The following is a 16,390-nucleotide window of genomic DNA, read 5'->3' as shown; positions in this document are numbered from 1 at the left end:
ACTATGAGTTGAAGGAAAAACAAGCTGTACCACTGCATTATAGGAGCTTAGCTAAGTTGTTAGGGGTGTGTCTGATGACAAGCATGTTGACTGACTCCAATGACAACCAGCAGAATTGTGAATGCAGCTCTGAACTATAATACAGGCTGTTACTCAAGATCAGTGCAAGGTAGGTTATGCAATGTATTCACAAAGTTACTCACTTTTTATGTAGAATATATCTAAATATAAATGGTAAAATGGTGTTCAAAGATGGATATAAACTTTAACATATGGTTGTTGCTAGCAATACCAAGGAGGACAGCTGCTGAAGTTTTGCATTATGTTGGAGGATCTTAAACCATAGTTTCACGATCTTTCAAGAGCATCACCCTTCAAAATAAAAAAAAAATCCTGGAAATGTAATACCTGTACGGTTGTCGGCTTTCTGCCAATCATTGAGCAGCAGGGGTTGACATAGGCAGCAAAGGGCCCCTGTGCAAGAAATTGTGGGTGGGCCCAGTATTCTCCAACCCCTGACTGGACACCTTCCTCTTGGCCCCCTAGAAGTGGAGCAACATTGGTGGCAATAGGAGACAGGTGGAGAAAGAGGCCTTTAAACAGAATTATCATCAGAAAATTACAAATTATTTAAATCAGGTATTTATTACAAATATGTTTTCAAACCATTTTGGTGATGTTATTTTTCATATTTTTTATGTGTCGAAAAGCTTTAAATATTCCAGTTTTCACATTCGCCACTAGAACAGATCCATAGACTTTGCTGTATAGATTGGGACAGATTAGCAAGGTCATCACATTATAATTAGAAAGTGGGCGAGTTAATGTTGCATCGTATGTCCTGACATTAAGGGTTTATGTGCTGAATAGCAAACAATGTACTGACGCTGCCCGATGTCAGGACCTTCTATGTGCCGCGGCACAGACCTTGCGTGCCGGGGCCTGATGTGGCAGTCTGTAAGGATTCAGAGTGGGCGGGCCATGAACAGAAGTCATGGGCGGTGTATGATTTAGGCGTTAGATCTGGGGGTTCCATACTGGGGAGCCTATACTGGGGGGGTGGTCATTCAAAAAAGTGTCATGGGGCACCGTACTCTCTAGTTATGCCCCTGGTTTGGCATAATTTTTAAGACATCTACTGGATTAAACTTTTGATTTTTTTTTTTATAAGACAAATCTTTAAAGTGTTGTAGAAGTCAGCGTCCCTGCGAATGCCAATAACCTGTAAAGTATGGCATTACTTATTAAAGGGATGAGGCGTACGGACACATATTCATAACTTGCGGTATGCTGAGCTTCACACAGGCCATTATTATTTTATTGTACATAGTAGCAGTAAGTCAGAGCACAATTACGGCTTGTCCACACGTAACGGCATTGCTGCGTTTTTTCCGTATGGAATTGCAGACGGAAAAAACACAGCAGAATACAGTAGCAGCAAAGTGAATGAGATCTAACAAATGTCATCCGCACACTGTGTACAAGTTCCGAACAGAAATTTACCTGCGCTGCGTATTTTTTGGACCGCAGCATGTGAATTCCTGCTTTTTTCAGAGGAGATATCACCAACTCCCAGCATGAGAAAAACGCCGCAAAATACGCACCATTTTCTGCAGTCAAAAACGCTAAAGTCTGCTATTTTCAACTGAATTTCTGCAGAAAATTCTGTTACGTGTGGTCAATCCCTTACGCAGATAAACCTTCTTGAGCCAACTGCTAAGAGTGCAAAGAGTTAACCAGATATAGCGATAACTATCTGTACAGTTGGACAGGGAAAGAATGATTTCTGATAAAAGCACCCATATAGGAGGGGGTACAAAATTTCACACGGCATATTTGTCATGTGGAAACATCCGATGTGGACAGAGATTCTGCGGCAAAAGTATGAAGCTGACCTTTGAATTTCGTCCACTGTTTTGCAGTAAAAACAGCCGCGTTTCTGGGCGCAGATTAGTCCCACTCAATAAGGATAGTCTGCTTGTGGCTACCCAACGCAGAACAAGACGCGGAAACCACATTAAGGGTATGCATTTACGTGTGAAAAGACAGACTGTTTGCAGCTGCCTCGTTTCACACGTAAATGCTCATCCTCGTAATTTACGAGCCGTCTGTGACGCTCGTAAATCTTGAGCTGTGCTTCATTGAGTTCAATGAAGAACAGCTCAAATTACGCGGCAAAGAAGTGCCCTGCACTTCTTTGCCGAGGCAGTCCATTTACGCGTCGTCGTTTCACAGCTGTCAAACGACGACGAGTAAATTACAGGTCGTCTGCACAGTACGTCGGCAAACCCATTCAAATGAATGGGCAGATGTTTGCCGACGTATTGTAGCACTATTTTCAGGCGTAAAACGAGGCATAATACGCCTCGTTTACGCCTGAAAATAGGTCGTGTGAACCCAGCCTAAGAAGTGACATGTCACTTCTTTTTTTCAGAGAGACGATTTGCAATTCTACCTGCTTAAAATTCCCCATTAAAAGCGATAAAAGTCTTTTTACAAGCGGAATTCACGCTGATTCCGACATGGAATACGCATCAAAATGAGTCTGAATTTTTCGTCATGTGAACAAGGCCAAACTGTATTTTATATTATATACAATAATATAACACATAATATAGAATACATGCCCCCCTACTATGACTCGTGTACAGCCATACGGAGCAATGCTTCCACCATAGAGCGGCACATGGAGTGCCTACGGGTCCATAGTATGGAACCATAGGGAGACTGTGTGCCACCTTACAGGCTCCGCTGTGGGCATGCGGCCTACAATGTGATGCAAGCAATACTGCACCTATTGTGCCACTCTATAGGGGGCATCATGGAAGAGCTAAGCACAATATATAGGAAAAGTGTGACCGTGCATGCTGAGGGATTGATATAACAAAAATATTGCATAGGGTCATTCGAAATTGTGATGGCACGTGTCAAATCTAGGATAATATGGACTATAGGTTGTAACGTATTGAAGTATAGATTAGGTAGGGTGTTAAAATGTGTGTGAGACTCCATCCTACAGATGTAGCAGATCTGAACTCTTTGGGGCCGCGTTGCATGATTTCACCTAAAATCCAACACACAACCACAGATAACACCAGGCTAAAACAATTGAGTACGACCAAGTGACAAACTTATCACTGCTATATCCATAGGTCCTGCATATAACCATCACTCACCGAATCAGTGCATTGGTGCTCCATGAGATTAAGAAAAGAAGTATACATATCTGAATCTTCATTGTGCTTCTTGTCGTGTCTGAGGTCAGGGCAGTTATTGAAGAGCGCACACAGCTCGCTTTGTCTCGTTTGCTCAGCTAGCTTCCTCTTTGGTGGTTTTCACAGTCAACTTTTTACATCTTGTGGAGTGTTTGCTGAGTTTTTTCTGCATACCAGTGGGCAGTCGGATTGTAACGTGCCCCTCTGCGTGGCACAGAATTGGTCCTCTCACTTGTCACTCTGTGGTCCAGACACTCGGATGATAATTGTTAAATAAGCACATGACTAACCATGAGATGAAGCTGCTGACGGTCAACCAGCTCAATAGTGGATTTGGAAGTGGGTCGTTTCTAATTAACCCTTAAACAACAAAGTTGCTGCTGGAATAATTTTATTTTTTGGGTGCAAAAACTTTTTATAATTGATATGAAAAAATCTGGAACGCAGTTACTAAAAACTGAAAACTAGTTGTTGCTCCATCTGATGCTGTATTATGGAGCTAACCTTCTAGAGAAGGTTATAGTCGTAACATGCTGCATTGGATCGCAGCGTGAGATCAGGTATTATCACGTGTAATATAAGCCTATGGGGCTGCATAATATTGCATGTACACGTACCATTGCATGCGATTACGTTATTGGGATGGCAAAAAAAATCCATAATCCAATAATCGCAAATGACGTGATGTTTTTTCCTCCATAGGGGCATAGTGAAATTGTATGCAATATTATACAATCGTGATGTTAGGTGATATCACAATGCGATTTTTTTTTTTTGTACCTAAAAAAGGTTCCACCGCTAAATCACAGCAAAATTCCATTTAAAATGTCATGTGATTTTACAAATACGATTTCCTGTCATGTAATAACATATAACATGTATCACATGTGATTTTGCAGTGTGTTCAGAAGATCTGCAGGAGGTCCGGGTATTGCAGCGGCAACGCAGATGCTAAAATGTGACCATATAACAGATGCCTGAAAGCGGGAGGAATGGGCAGACAGTCTACTTTCCCACCCCCAGAGATAAGTGGCACCAGAGGTGCCTGGCAGCCTCCTATCTTCACTGTTTTGTTAAAATATTTAAAACGGACCTGATATTTTTTCTGACATGTCTGATTTAGTAAATACTTGTATTCCCCATGAAATAACAATTCCGGGGAATGTTTTCTTAGAACTCTGTGTTGTGCCGTTCCTCTGTTATTCCCCATAGAAATTTATGACACATTGACAACTGGGTGTCACCATTCTCCTTGTCAAAGGGGCGTTTTCTTACACAGTCTGGCACTGTCACCACTGATTGGACAGTGTCAGACTGTGTAGGGACACACCCCCAACTGGTAACACCCAGTTGTCAATTTGTTATTCCTCTTATAAATGAATGACTATTTTGACAACTGGGTGTTACCAGTTGGATGCGTGTTCCTACACAGTCTGACACTGTCCAATCAGTGTTCCGGACTTTGTGGGCACACTCCCCTTTGACAAGGGTAATGGTAACATTCAGTTGTCAATGTAGTCATATATTTCTAGGAGGAATAACAGAGGAATGGCACAAGTAAAGTTCTAAGTAAAGATACAGTATAATTGTTATATAATGGGGAATCCAGCTATTTATTAAAACAGACACATCAGGAGAGGCGACAGGTCCTCTTTAAGTGGATTTTCATTATTGAAAGTTGCCAGTACTTGTCAGAGTGGGCAATGGTGACCAGAGATGAAGGAGTCTAACAATTTACAAGGGCATTGATTAAGGCATGGATGAGGTCCCAACTCTGGGACTCCCATCAATGTAATCTTCTAACTGAGTTGTTGTAAGATTGGAGGAGTAGAAAACCCCTTGAGGACGCAAAATAGATGATTGTGCTGCACCAAAACATGCCAAAAACTCTTAACTAGTATAGTGAGTGACACTACTGGATCTGGATGTAGCATCCACTGTTTACTCAAGGGCACTTACATATTCGGTAATCTTCTTAGCAAGTAGGAAAGGGGAAAAATATATATTAGGTACACTGTAACGAACCATTACAACAAAGAGCATTGCTCATACGTATATGTATAGTGCCGTCAGGGGCTTTCAACTACGGAGTTCCTGGCGAGAGCATCGGTAGCGCTCTGGCTGGAGATTCCGGGCCTGAAGAAGTTCCTGACGTCACTATCCACATGGCTTTCCAAAGATAGGAGTCCCCGAAAATAGAGCTTCCGATGCTTTGACTGCGGACTCTGTAGTTGAAAGTCCATGACATTACTGTCCAAATATGGATAGTGACATCAGGGGCTTCCCTGGGCACAGCGTTTCAAGTAGTTCGAAGTATCCCACTGTATGCCTATACAGTGGGATACGTCGCTACCTTCCATAGAAGATATAAGTCAGGACTCCACCGAATGTACACCTCCGACAGTGAAAAATAATAACTCGATGTGAATGAGGCCTAACTCCGTTAACTTTTAAAGTGCACAAAAGGAACAGAATTTCACCTGTAACAATACAAAAAAAATAAAAAGTACAGTTTTTTCCAACATGGCATTTATGATCATTGGTTCAAGTCATGATTGTAGCCTGACCGGGTCCAGACTGACCATTAGAGTCCACAGCCCCTTGGTCATTTAAAGCTACCCAAACCAGGTGTATCATGGCTATAGTGGTTGGTAAGAAGACCAGAGCTCTAATGCCTGGTTGATAAGATCAGTCAGTCTGCCCCTGAGCTTGACTATCCTAAGGACTGGTAGTATATTTGGGCACACAACCTAAGCATCACATGCTGGCCTATGTGACAGGAACTATATACAATATACATATTCACCTGTATAATGAGATAACGCTATATCATTCTACAATTATCACGCACCAAACTCAACATATGGTTCTATAATTATCTAAGTTTGGTTCTGGGTCAATTGGGGCGTAATTTTGGCTTTAAAATGTGGCCATATTACAGCCATCATAACCAGCCTATGTCATGGGGTGTCCAAACTGCAATGCTATATAGCTACTGTTTTCCTCTGCTGCGTTGGTGGGCCTGTGGCACCCCATGCATAAGGTCTCTATTGAGTTGCGTTAATGCCCCCACAGGGCAATGCCAAGGTTGCCTTGTAGGTATTCTGACCCTGCATATCTTTAACTATGGATCCAGCAATATCTCTGTTAGCAAAAGACACAACGTACCCAGTGTAATGGTGAAAGATTCAATACCCGAGATACAAATAAGTATAATACAAGAAAAAAAAGCTATTAACGGCAATTACATGGAACTTTGTCTGTATGTGCTCTGACTTGCAGGTCAGTCGGTTTCATTTTTGATACCATTACATTTGCTGCTGTTCTTGAAATGAATTGTTTAGCTCCGTCTTTTGTTCTCTATTCACTTGATCAGACAACCAATTAATAATCATGTTCTGATACAGTTTCAGCAGAAAAGCTAATGGAGTCATCTCACTGCACAAGCGGCAATTAAGATTACTAATCTTCCGCCTTTTCAGATTTCTCTTTTCTTAGAAGTTGATGGAGACTTGACACTCTAATCTGCCACAAATATACTGTATACCATATACTTGATTGTGATGGGCAGTGGCATACAGAAGGGGCAGACAATCAGTTGGCAGACAAGTAAGCGCTGCTGCTCTGTGGCACTAAGGTATTCTCTGGGTGTTCCCGTTCCTTCCCACATACCTAAACATTAGCTTCCCATTAACCCCTTCTCCCGCAGCCACTTTTGGACTAAATGACACAACCCCATTTTTCAAATCTGACATGTGTCACTTTATGTGGTAATAGCTTGGGAATGCTTTCCCCAAGCCAAGCGATTCTGAGAATGTTTTCTCGTGACACATTGTACTTTATGACAGGGGTAAAATTTGGTCGATAAATTGTGAAAAACACCAACATTTAGAGAAAATTCGCTAAAATTAGCATTTTTCTAAATTTAAATGTATCTGCTTGTAAGACAGATAGTTATACCACACAAAATAGTTAGTAAATAACATTTCCCATATGTCTATTTTATGTTGGCATCGTTTTTTAAACATTCTTTTATTTTTCTCGGACGTTACAAGGCTTAGAACGTAAGCAGCAATTTCAATTTTCAAGAAAATGTCAAAAGCCCATTTTTTAGGGACCAGTTCAGTACTGAAGTGGCTTTAAGGGGGTCTGTATATAGAAACGCCACATAAATCACCCCATTTTAAAAACTGCACCCCTCAAAGTATTCGAAACAGCATTTAAAAAGTTTTTTTTAACCCTTTAGCTATTTCAAAGGAATTAAAGCAAAGTGGATGTGAAATTTACAAATTTCATTTTGTTTGCAGAAATTAAATTTTGATCAATTTTTTCTGTAACGCTGAAGGTTTTACCAGAGAAAAAGTAGAAAAAAGATTACAAAGGTTCACTCACCGCGTTTCCACTGCATTAGTTGAATCCACGGCATAAATGGCAAAGGTGCTCGAAAATATCCCAAGGAGAATACTGAATCGACAGCAGGTATACAAGGCAATGGAAAAATAAAAAATGGTGTATCCAGCACTCTTGTAAAAAATAGGCTTTATTTGGTCATTTAAAAAAAAAAACAGAACAATTAAAATTAAAATCCCGGAACCACTGTCACGGCGCGGGGTGTGAACCCACTGGGCCGTACCGCATAGCGGGTTAGCAGCTGGCCAACTAGGTACAAAACAATGTCTATAGTCCAGAACGGGTACCTGAAGCAATGTAGACAGTAGCGGAGACACAGCTTGACTTTCACTGTAGAAGGCTGGTAGATGCAGCGGAAGACACGACTTGACTCTCTCTGTAGATACGATTACACGGGCTACAGGGTACAGGCAGCAGGAATGGGTAACACTGGGAACTGGAAAACACTGGGAGACCATTTGCAAGACAAACTTTAGGTAGACAACAACGCTCAGGCAAGGATCAAGTGGGCAGAGCCCTTTTTATAGTTCAGCAGCATTCTGGGCAAATTATTATGTGATGAAAGCTGGACGCGTACTGGCCCTTTAAGGCCGTGCATGTGCGGGCGCGCCCTGCAGGAAACAGTCCCAGAAACCGGAAGTGAGTGCCGGCGTCTCCCTGGAGGGATATGTCGCTGAGAACACAGCCGGAGCCGTCAGAGGGTAAGTCTGAGCGACGGCCCTCGGCCATAGACGCTACAACCACGCTTACGTGTTTCAAACCTCTGGGGTTCTTAATTATAGCTTAAAATGACCAACTAAAGCCTATTTTTTTTTACCAGAGAAACACAACTCATCATTTATTGCCCCGATTCTGACTTTTTTTGAAATATTCTACATGTGGCCCTAGTGTCCTGGTGGTCTGAAACACAGGCCTCAGAAGATTTTGGGGGCATTCTTTTTATTAGATTATTCTTTAGGGACCATGTCATGTTTGAAGAAGTCTTGTGGTGACAAAAGAAAGGAAACATCCCTAAAAAGACACCATTTACAAACTACACCCCACAAGGAAATTATCTAGGGGTGTAGTGAGCATTTTGACCCCACAGGTGTTTTATAGATTTTATTACAATTGGGCAGTGAAAATTAAAAACAATTTTTTTTCCAATAAGATGTACAGTAGCTTTAGCTCAAAATTATTCATTTTCTGAAAAAATTAAGGAGAAAAGTCACCAACAATTTTACTCGTACGAGCGGCTGCAACCCCTTCAAAACAGCTGATTGGCGGGGGTCCCGGGTGTCTGACCCCAACCCGTCAGCTATTGATGGCCTATACTGAAGATAGGCCATCAATGTTTAGGGACTGGACAAACTTTAAAGCCTACCATGTGTTGGGCTTAGATACAAGGCCCCAGCTTATACTGCATAAGAATACTGTCTGCTGGACCCTGTATCTAAGCCCACATTAAGCTTAGATACAGGGTCCAACAAACAGTATCACACATGCACATAGGCCCTGTATCTAGGGCCCTGTATCTAAGGCCCTGTTCACATCACCGCTGCCCTTCCGTTGCGGGGCTCCGTCTGGTTAACCCCTCAACGGAAAGACAAATGGAAACCTGAGCTTCCGTTTGCATCACCATTGATCTCAATAGTGATGGAAACTTTGCTAAAGATTTCCGTTTGGGGGGATATTCATTTGTATCTATAGGGGGCTGTGTGTAACGCTCTCTACAGGGGGGGGGGATGTGTGATATCTACAGGGAGCTGTGTGTGGCACTATGTACAGGGGGCTGTGTGTGGCGCTATCTATGGGGTGTGTAATATCTACAAGGGCTGTGTGTGGCACTATGTACAGGGGGCTGTGTGTGGCACTATGTACAGGGGGCTGTGTATGGCGCTATCTATGGGGGTGTGTAATATCTACAGGGGGCTGTGTGTGGTACTATGTACAGGGGGCTATGTGTGGAACTATGTACAGGGGGCTGTGTGTATGTGGTGTTTTACAGTGTGTGGTATTATTATATTCAGACGCGCAGTATTTGGTGCTATTATATTTAGGGGCACAGTATGTGGCACCATGATAACTTTATTTTCATTTCTAAGTGTGGAAATGTTGAAAAAGTGAGGAGTCGAAGACATCTGATTAGCAAATTCTGCAGAAATCCGTGATGGCCGGGAGAAGTCGTCATGTGCTCTGGACCGGATGGAGAAGAAAAGAGGAAAAAAACTACTAGAATCTGAGACGTCGTCACCTGTGAGGCACTAGATTTATAGAGAATCTGTCACCTCTCCTGACATTTTTTATTATAGGAAATCCTTGTATTTCACAAAAAGTCTTTCTGCAGTCCAGGACTGATAGACAATTCCCCTTGTCAGGAGGACGTCTCCCTGCAGTGTGGATCCTGTCAGTATGTAGGGAATCCGTAACACCCATTTGTTAATGCTTGCCCAAAAAGGTAGTTAAAAATAGTTACGGCGCGGCAGGGCGGCGGTGCGCAAGGGGGGCCCAAGTTTGGGTAACAGCCCAGGGCCCATCGTCTACTTAATCCGCCACTGATTTGATGTGTTTATGCCGGATATTGGGTGTGGTTAGGGGCGTGGCTTAAAAATTTCCCTCTTTTCCGAATTCAAAAGTTGGGAGGTATACAACCAGTGCCTGCAGAGGGAGCAACCCACCGCACAATTTGTTGTGCCCTGGTATAATACGGGCGCCCTCGCTTCCAGCAGATGTGCTGTGGCCTTGCCCTTCTTCTTGGTTCCCAAATACTAGGGCCTTGATAGTCACTTCCTGAAACTGAAGGAACGTTCCCCTCTGGCCTGCACATCGGGTATTTTTTTTCATCACCGCCTTACCAGTGCCATAACTTTTTTGTTTTCCATCCAGCTAGACATATGAGGGCTTTTTTTGAGGGACGAGCTGTAGTTTTTATTGTTACCATTTTCGGGGGGAGGCGACTTTTTCATAACTTTTTATTACATTTTTTTGGGAGGCCAGGTACAACAAAAACAGTGATTCTGGCATTGTTTTTTTTATTTATTTTCCTTTACAGTCTGAACTGTGCAGTATAAATGACATGTTACCTTTATTCCGCGCGTCAGTACATCTACGGCGATACCAAATTTATCGTTTTTGTATATTTTACTACAGGAAAGAATGTTTTCCTTTGGATGTTTTTTCCTCCGCGCCTTACCAGAGCCATTACTTTTTTATTTTTCTGTCGATGGAGCTGTGTTAGGCTTCATGCACACGACCGTGCCCGTAATTACGACCCATTATAAAGTATAGGAGCACGGTCCGTAAAATAAAAAAATAGGACATGTCCCATTTTTTTCGGCAGGATTCTACGGCACGGACACCCTCCCGTAGACATATTCTGCGGGTTGATACGATTACGGCGATACCATATGTATGTCGTTTTTGTTTATGTTTTACAGTGTTTGTATAATAAAATCACTATTTTTAAAAAGTGAAAAGACGTGGATTCGGAGCTAGCTTTGATCCTGGTCGTTACAGCAGAGTGTCAGCTTCTGAGCCCGCTCCATCACCGCGACGTAACTGTACTGCAGTTTGCGGGAACCCTTTCCCGACAGCGCTGTGTATATAGGGTGCATGTCAGGGAAGGGTTAAAAACCAGTTCACACTGAAATTTTGATGCAGTTATATTTGTTTTTAGCCCAAAGCAGAAGTGGAGCCTACGGCGAAGAATATAATCTTATATATGGCTTCCAAAAAACTGCAAACTGTGAACTAGGCCTATGTTCACACGCTGCATGCTCCGGATTTTGCAATGCAACTAAATCGGCAAAATAAGTCTGCATGTAAAACGTGCAGATTTTGGCGCAAATCTTCCGTTGCAATGTGAGTATAAGCAAGCGCTCTCCTGTGTCAGTTGAACATGATCTGGACAGGGTTTGATTCACTGGCTGCAAGCAGAGCTATTGAAAAATGTGAAGTAATGAAACGACCATTTAAAAAAAAAAAAGCTAATTTTGGGAGCACAACATAGTTGCGCTAAAACTACGAAAGTGTCGAGACAAGGAGGCGGGGTTTAGCGAGAGGGGACGGGACCTCTGACAGATTTACCATAAACTGATGTAAATTATGATGCAAATCCACACCTGCTCATCGCAGGAGTAAATTTTCATTTCAGTCAGCCAAAGATGCGCCAAATTAGAGGTGCTCCTCTTAATAAATGTGACGCATTTCCACCAATAGGGCATTTGACAGAAAGTTGCCGAACTTTTCATTATAAGATCAATAAGCTTTGAATATAACGCAAATTGATCCATTTTTCTATCCCAAAACCCACCCTGTTTTTACTCATTGATTCCAGTAACATCTGATACTACAATAACGATTCGCCACACCCCCCTAATAACTTAATATGGTACGTGCTGTTCTGCTGCATTCCTCCACCGCTTCCCACATGCAGCAGTACTGCACTAGCACAAATGACGCGGGCTATGATTGACAGCGCGACGCTCCGGATCGTACCACTAGCTGTTCTAAATAGGGGGAAACTACCTCCACAGCGAGCTCTAGCGGTTATTTACCGTAACGTCCTATTACTACAATTCTACGTCACTCGGTGACATTTTTTCCCGCCCCTTTCTGTAACCGAGCAACGGCTTCTTGTTGCTGGCTTCTCTTCCCGGCATGCGTCTGGAAGGCAAGATGGCTGCTATCAGCTGTGATGATTTCGAGGAGAGATGATGTTTCGTGAATGAAATGGAGGAAAGTTCCGTATTTCTGCTGTGCCTGACGGCTAGTAGCGGTGTGCCACTGTACTGCAGGAGCAAGGGCAGCAGCAGGCAGGTAATAAGAACACATGGGGGGCAGGGATCTGGGCTGAGTCCCTGGTATGTGGATTTCTTAGCAGTAAGTTGGGGCTGGATGATGACTACTTTTCTTTGGGGGTGCGTGGCATGGACCAGGGCATCACATCGTGGGCTGTAGATGAGCGCTGATTCGCACAGTGTATGGGCCTCACCGTTGCGGCGACCAATAAAACCGCACCTCATGGGAGTTAATGGTGATGGCGGAGGTCATGTGATGTTTACAATGACTTTTATGAAGTATCCTGAGCGCTCTACAGTGACAGGGCGCTGTTCACATCTGTGTTCAGTTTTACGATGTTCTGCTCTGTCAAAGGAGATGAACAATGGGGAAAAAAACGGAAGTGCCGGATGCAACGGCGCCCGACAGAACCCATTGACATTAATGGGTTCTGTTGGGTGTCTTTTTTACCGGGAAAAAGTAGCGCCGAATGCTGCACTTTTTTCTGCATTTTTGGCTGGATCTGCTGCGCAGACGTGAGCGCGCTCCAATACTGCTGATTGGCCCCAGACATATAGGGTCCAAAATTTGCCTGGCACCTGCTGCCATCTTACTACTTAATAGGCGCTGCAGGGGGGGCAGTGATGTTTCCCTTATAAAATGTAAGTATCTGTTTAATAGGTAATGATGGACAAAACTGGTACCCAACACGGTGCCCTTCATTTCAATAAGTGTACATTTTTAGGCCCAACTTATCACCCCCCTCAGCCCCGCCACATATATGGTATGGGCTTTATAGGGTGCATATAGATCATATTATTCCCCTTCGTGTTGAGAAGTCTTCCTCAGGTGCCCAGAAAATGTCCGCAATATGGTAGAAGATGGAGGTTTGATTGGCATAATAGGGGGTTCAGGGCCCCCGACCATGTGGGTGTAGGAGGCACACACATATGCCCATTGATTTCTATGGAGAGTGACTGTCGTGAGCGATTCCCATTGATTACTATAGAGAGTGACTGTTGTGAGCGATTCCCATTGATTTCTATAGAGTGACTGTTGTGAGCGATTCCCGTTGATTTCTATAGAGAGTGACTGTTGTGAGCGATTCCCATTGATTTCTATAGAGTGACTGTTGTGAGCGATTCCCGTTGATTTCTATAGAGAGTTACTGTTGTGAGCGATTCCCATTGATTTCTATAGAGTGACTGTTGTGAGTGATTCCCGTTGATTTCTATAGAGAGTGACTGTTGTGAGCGATTCCCGTTGATTTCTATAGAGAGTGACTGTTGTGAGCGATTCCCGTTGATTTCTATAGAGAGTGACTGTTGTGAGCGATTCCCGTTGATTTCTATAGAGACTGACTGTTGTGAGCGATTCCCGTTGATTTCTATAGAGAGACTGTTGTGAGCGATTCCCGTTGATTTCTAGAGAGTTACTGTTGTGAGCGATTCCCGTTGATTTCTATAGAGAGTGACTGTTGTGAGCGATTCCCATTGATTTCTATAGAGTGACTTGTGAGCGATTCCCGTTGATTTCTATAGAGAGTGACTGTTGTGAGTGATTCCCGTTGATTTCTATAGAGACTGTTGTGAGCGATTCCCATTGATTTCTATAGAGTGACTGTCGTGAGCGATTCCCATTGATTTCTATAGAGTGACTGTTGTGAGTGATTCCCGTTGATTTCTATAGAGAGTGACTGTTGTGAGCGATTCCCGTTGATTTCTATAGAGAGTGACTGTTGTGAGCGATTCCCGTTGATTTCTATAGAGTGACTGTTGTGAGCGATTCCCGTTGATTTCTATAGAGTGACTGTTGTGAGCGATTCCCGTTGATTTCTATAGAGAGTGACTGTTGTGAGCGATTCCCGTTGATTTCTATAGAGAGTGACTGTTGTGATGATTCCCATTGATTTCTATAGAGAGTGACTGTTGTGAGCGATTCCCGTTGATTACTATAGAGAGTGACTGTTGTGAGCGATTCCCGTTGATTTCTATAGAGAGTGACTGTTGTGATGATTCCCGTTGATTTCTATAGAGAGTGACTGTTGTGAGCGATTCCCGTTGATTTCTATAGAGAGTGACTGTTGTGATGATTCCCATTGAGTTCTATAGAGAGTGACTGTTGTGAGCGATTCCCGTTGATTTCTATAGAGAGTGACTGTTGTGAGCGATTCCCGTTGATTTCTATAGAGTGACTGTTGTGAGCGATTCCCGTTGAGTTCTATAGAGAGTGACTGTTGTGAGCGATTCCCGTTGATTACTATAGAGAGTGACTGTTGTGAGCGATTCCCGTTGATTACTATAGAGAGTGACTGTTGTGAGCGATTCCCGTTGATTACTATAGAGAGTGACTGTTGTGAGCGATTCCCGTTGATTACTATAGAGAGTGACTGTTGTGAGCGATTCCCGTTGATTACTATAGAGAGTGACTGTTGTGAGCGATTCCCGTTGATTTCTATAGAGAGTGACTGTTGTGAGCGATTCCCATTGATTTCTATAGAGAGAGTGACTGTTGTGAGTGGCTCCTATTGACTCCTGTGGAGTGTGACTATTAGTATTTGGATTGGTCTAGGAACTCGTATATCTCCGTACACAGGGCAGGAAAATTTGTATTATATCCAGTCCTAAAGTTCTGTCTGAGCACTAATCCGATGAGCAGGTGGACACTTCTTACATGTACAAGTGGTCTGTATATATGTGATATGCACATAGGGATCTGTGTATTTATATTGTCCTTATGGATAAGCTTATGTGAACCCCCCACATCTACAACCACGGCCCTGGAGACGTTTTTGCACAGGAATTTGCTACATGTTGTTCTCTTATTAAAGAGGCTCTGTCACCAGATTTTGCAACCCCTATCTGCTATTGCAGCAGATAGGCGCTGCAATGTAGATTACAGTAACGTTTTTATTTTTAAAAAACGAGCATTTTTGGCCAAGTTATGACCATTTTTGTAGTTATGCAAATGAGGCTTGCAAAAGTCCAAGTGGGTGTGTTTAAAAGTACAAGTCCAAGTGGGTGTGTATTATGTGCGTACATCGGGGCGTTTTTAATACTTGTACTAGCTGGGCGCTGTGAAGAGAAGTAACATCCTCTTCTCTTCAGAACGCCCAGCTTGTGACAGTGCAGACCTGTGACGTCACTCACAGGTCCTGCATCGTGACGGCCACATCGGCACCAGAGGCTACAGCTGATTCTGCAGCAGCATCAGCGTTTGCAGGTAAGATCGACTTACCTGCAAACGCTGATGCTGCTGCAGAATCAGCTGTAGCCTCTGGTGCCGATGTGGCCGTCACGATGCAGGACCTGTGAGTGACGTCACAGATCTGCACTGTCACAAGCTGGGCGTTCTGAAGAGAAGAGGATGTTACTTCTCATCAGAGTGCCCAGCTAGTGAAAGTATTAAAAACGCCCCGATGTACGCATATAATACACACCCACTTGGACTTGTACTTTTAAACACACCCACTTGGACTTTTGCAAGCCTCATTTGCATAACTACAAAAATGGTCATAACTTGGCCAAAAATGCTCGTTTTTTTAAAATAAAAACGTTACTGTAATCTACATTGCAGCGCCTATCTGCTGCAATAGCAGATAGGGGTTGCAAAATCTGGTGACAGAGCCTCTTTAAATACTTATTGACGTTGCAGTCAGTTTGATTGCTTGCGCCCCCTGCTGGAATCTATCACCGGGACATCTAACAAAACATGCCAGCAGGTGTGTGATGGGGCAGTATTGGGGGAAAAGTGCTCTCTAGAAGATATTACTGGTGTGGGCATGGATATGTTCACACGGAAACCCAAAAGAGATTTCAAGTAAATACGCACATTTACTCGCAGATTAATTTTTTCGGATTTCTCGTTTGATGTGCTGCGGATCCACATGAGGATTAGCCCTATTCACTGGGGCTTTTCCGCGTGTGGAAATCCGTCAGCTTTGCCACGCAGAGTCGACGTCCATAACATTTCACTTATTTTTTCCTTAGTTGTCATCCTGCAGTGTG

General features: G+C 43.2%; 2 protein-coding genes across 4 annotated transcripts in view; one reads left to right on the top strand and one right to left on the bottom strand.

Moving 5' to 3' along the window:
- Nucleotides 1-3,400, bottom strand: part of LOC142662172 (cathepsin D-like) — a 40,573-nt gene extending 37,173 nt beyond the window's left edge. For both annotated transcript variants that reach the window (XM_075840192.1, XM_075840193.1), the window contains exon 1: nt 3,177-3,400. In XM_075840192.1, the coding sequence (XP_075696307.1) occupies nt 3,177-3,238 (62 nt within the window). In that variant the 5' untranslated portion in view covers nt 3,239-3,400. The remainder of the gene's footprint in view (nt 1-3,176) is intronic.
- Nucleotides 3,401-12,160: 8,760 nt separating this feature from the next.
- Nucleotides 12,161-16,390, top strand: part of FUZ (fuzzy planar cell polarity protein) — a 59,175-nt gene continuing 54,945 nt past the window's right edge. Inside the window, exon 1 of one of the 2 annotated variants that reach the window (XM_075840191.1) lies at nt 12,161-12,422. In XM_075840191.1, coding sequence (XP_075696306.1) covers nt 12,336-12,422 — 87 coding nt within the window. In that variant the 5' untranslated portion in view covers nt 12,161-12,335. The remainder of the gene's footprint in view (nt 12,423-16,390) is intronic. The other variant, XM_075840190.1, reaches the window with a different exon arrangement.

The sequence above is a fragment of the Rhinoderma darwinii genome, chromosome 10 (assembly GCF_050947455.1).
Source record: "Rhinoderma darwinii isolate aRhiDar2 chromosome 10, aRhiDar2.hap1, whole genome shotgun sequence".
Taxonomy (NCBI): domain Eukaryota; kingdom Metazoa; phylum Chordata; class Amphibia; order Anura; family Rhinodermatidae; genus Rhinoderma; species Rhinoderma darwinii.
This window is presented reverse-complemented; position numbering and strand designations above follow the sequence as displayed.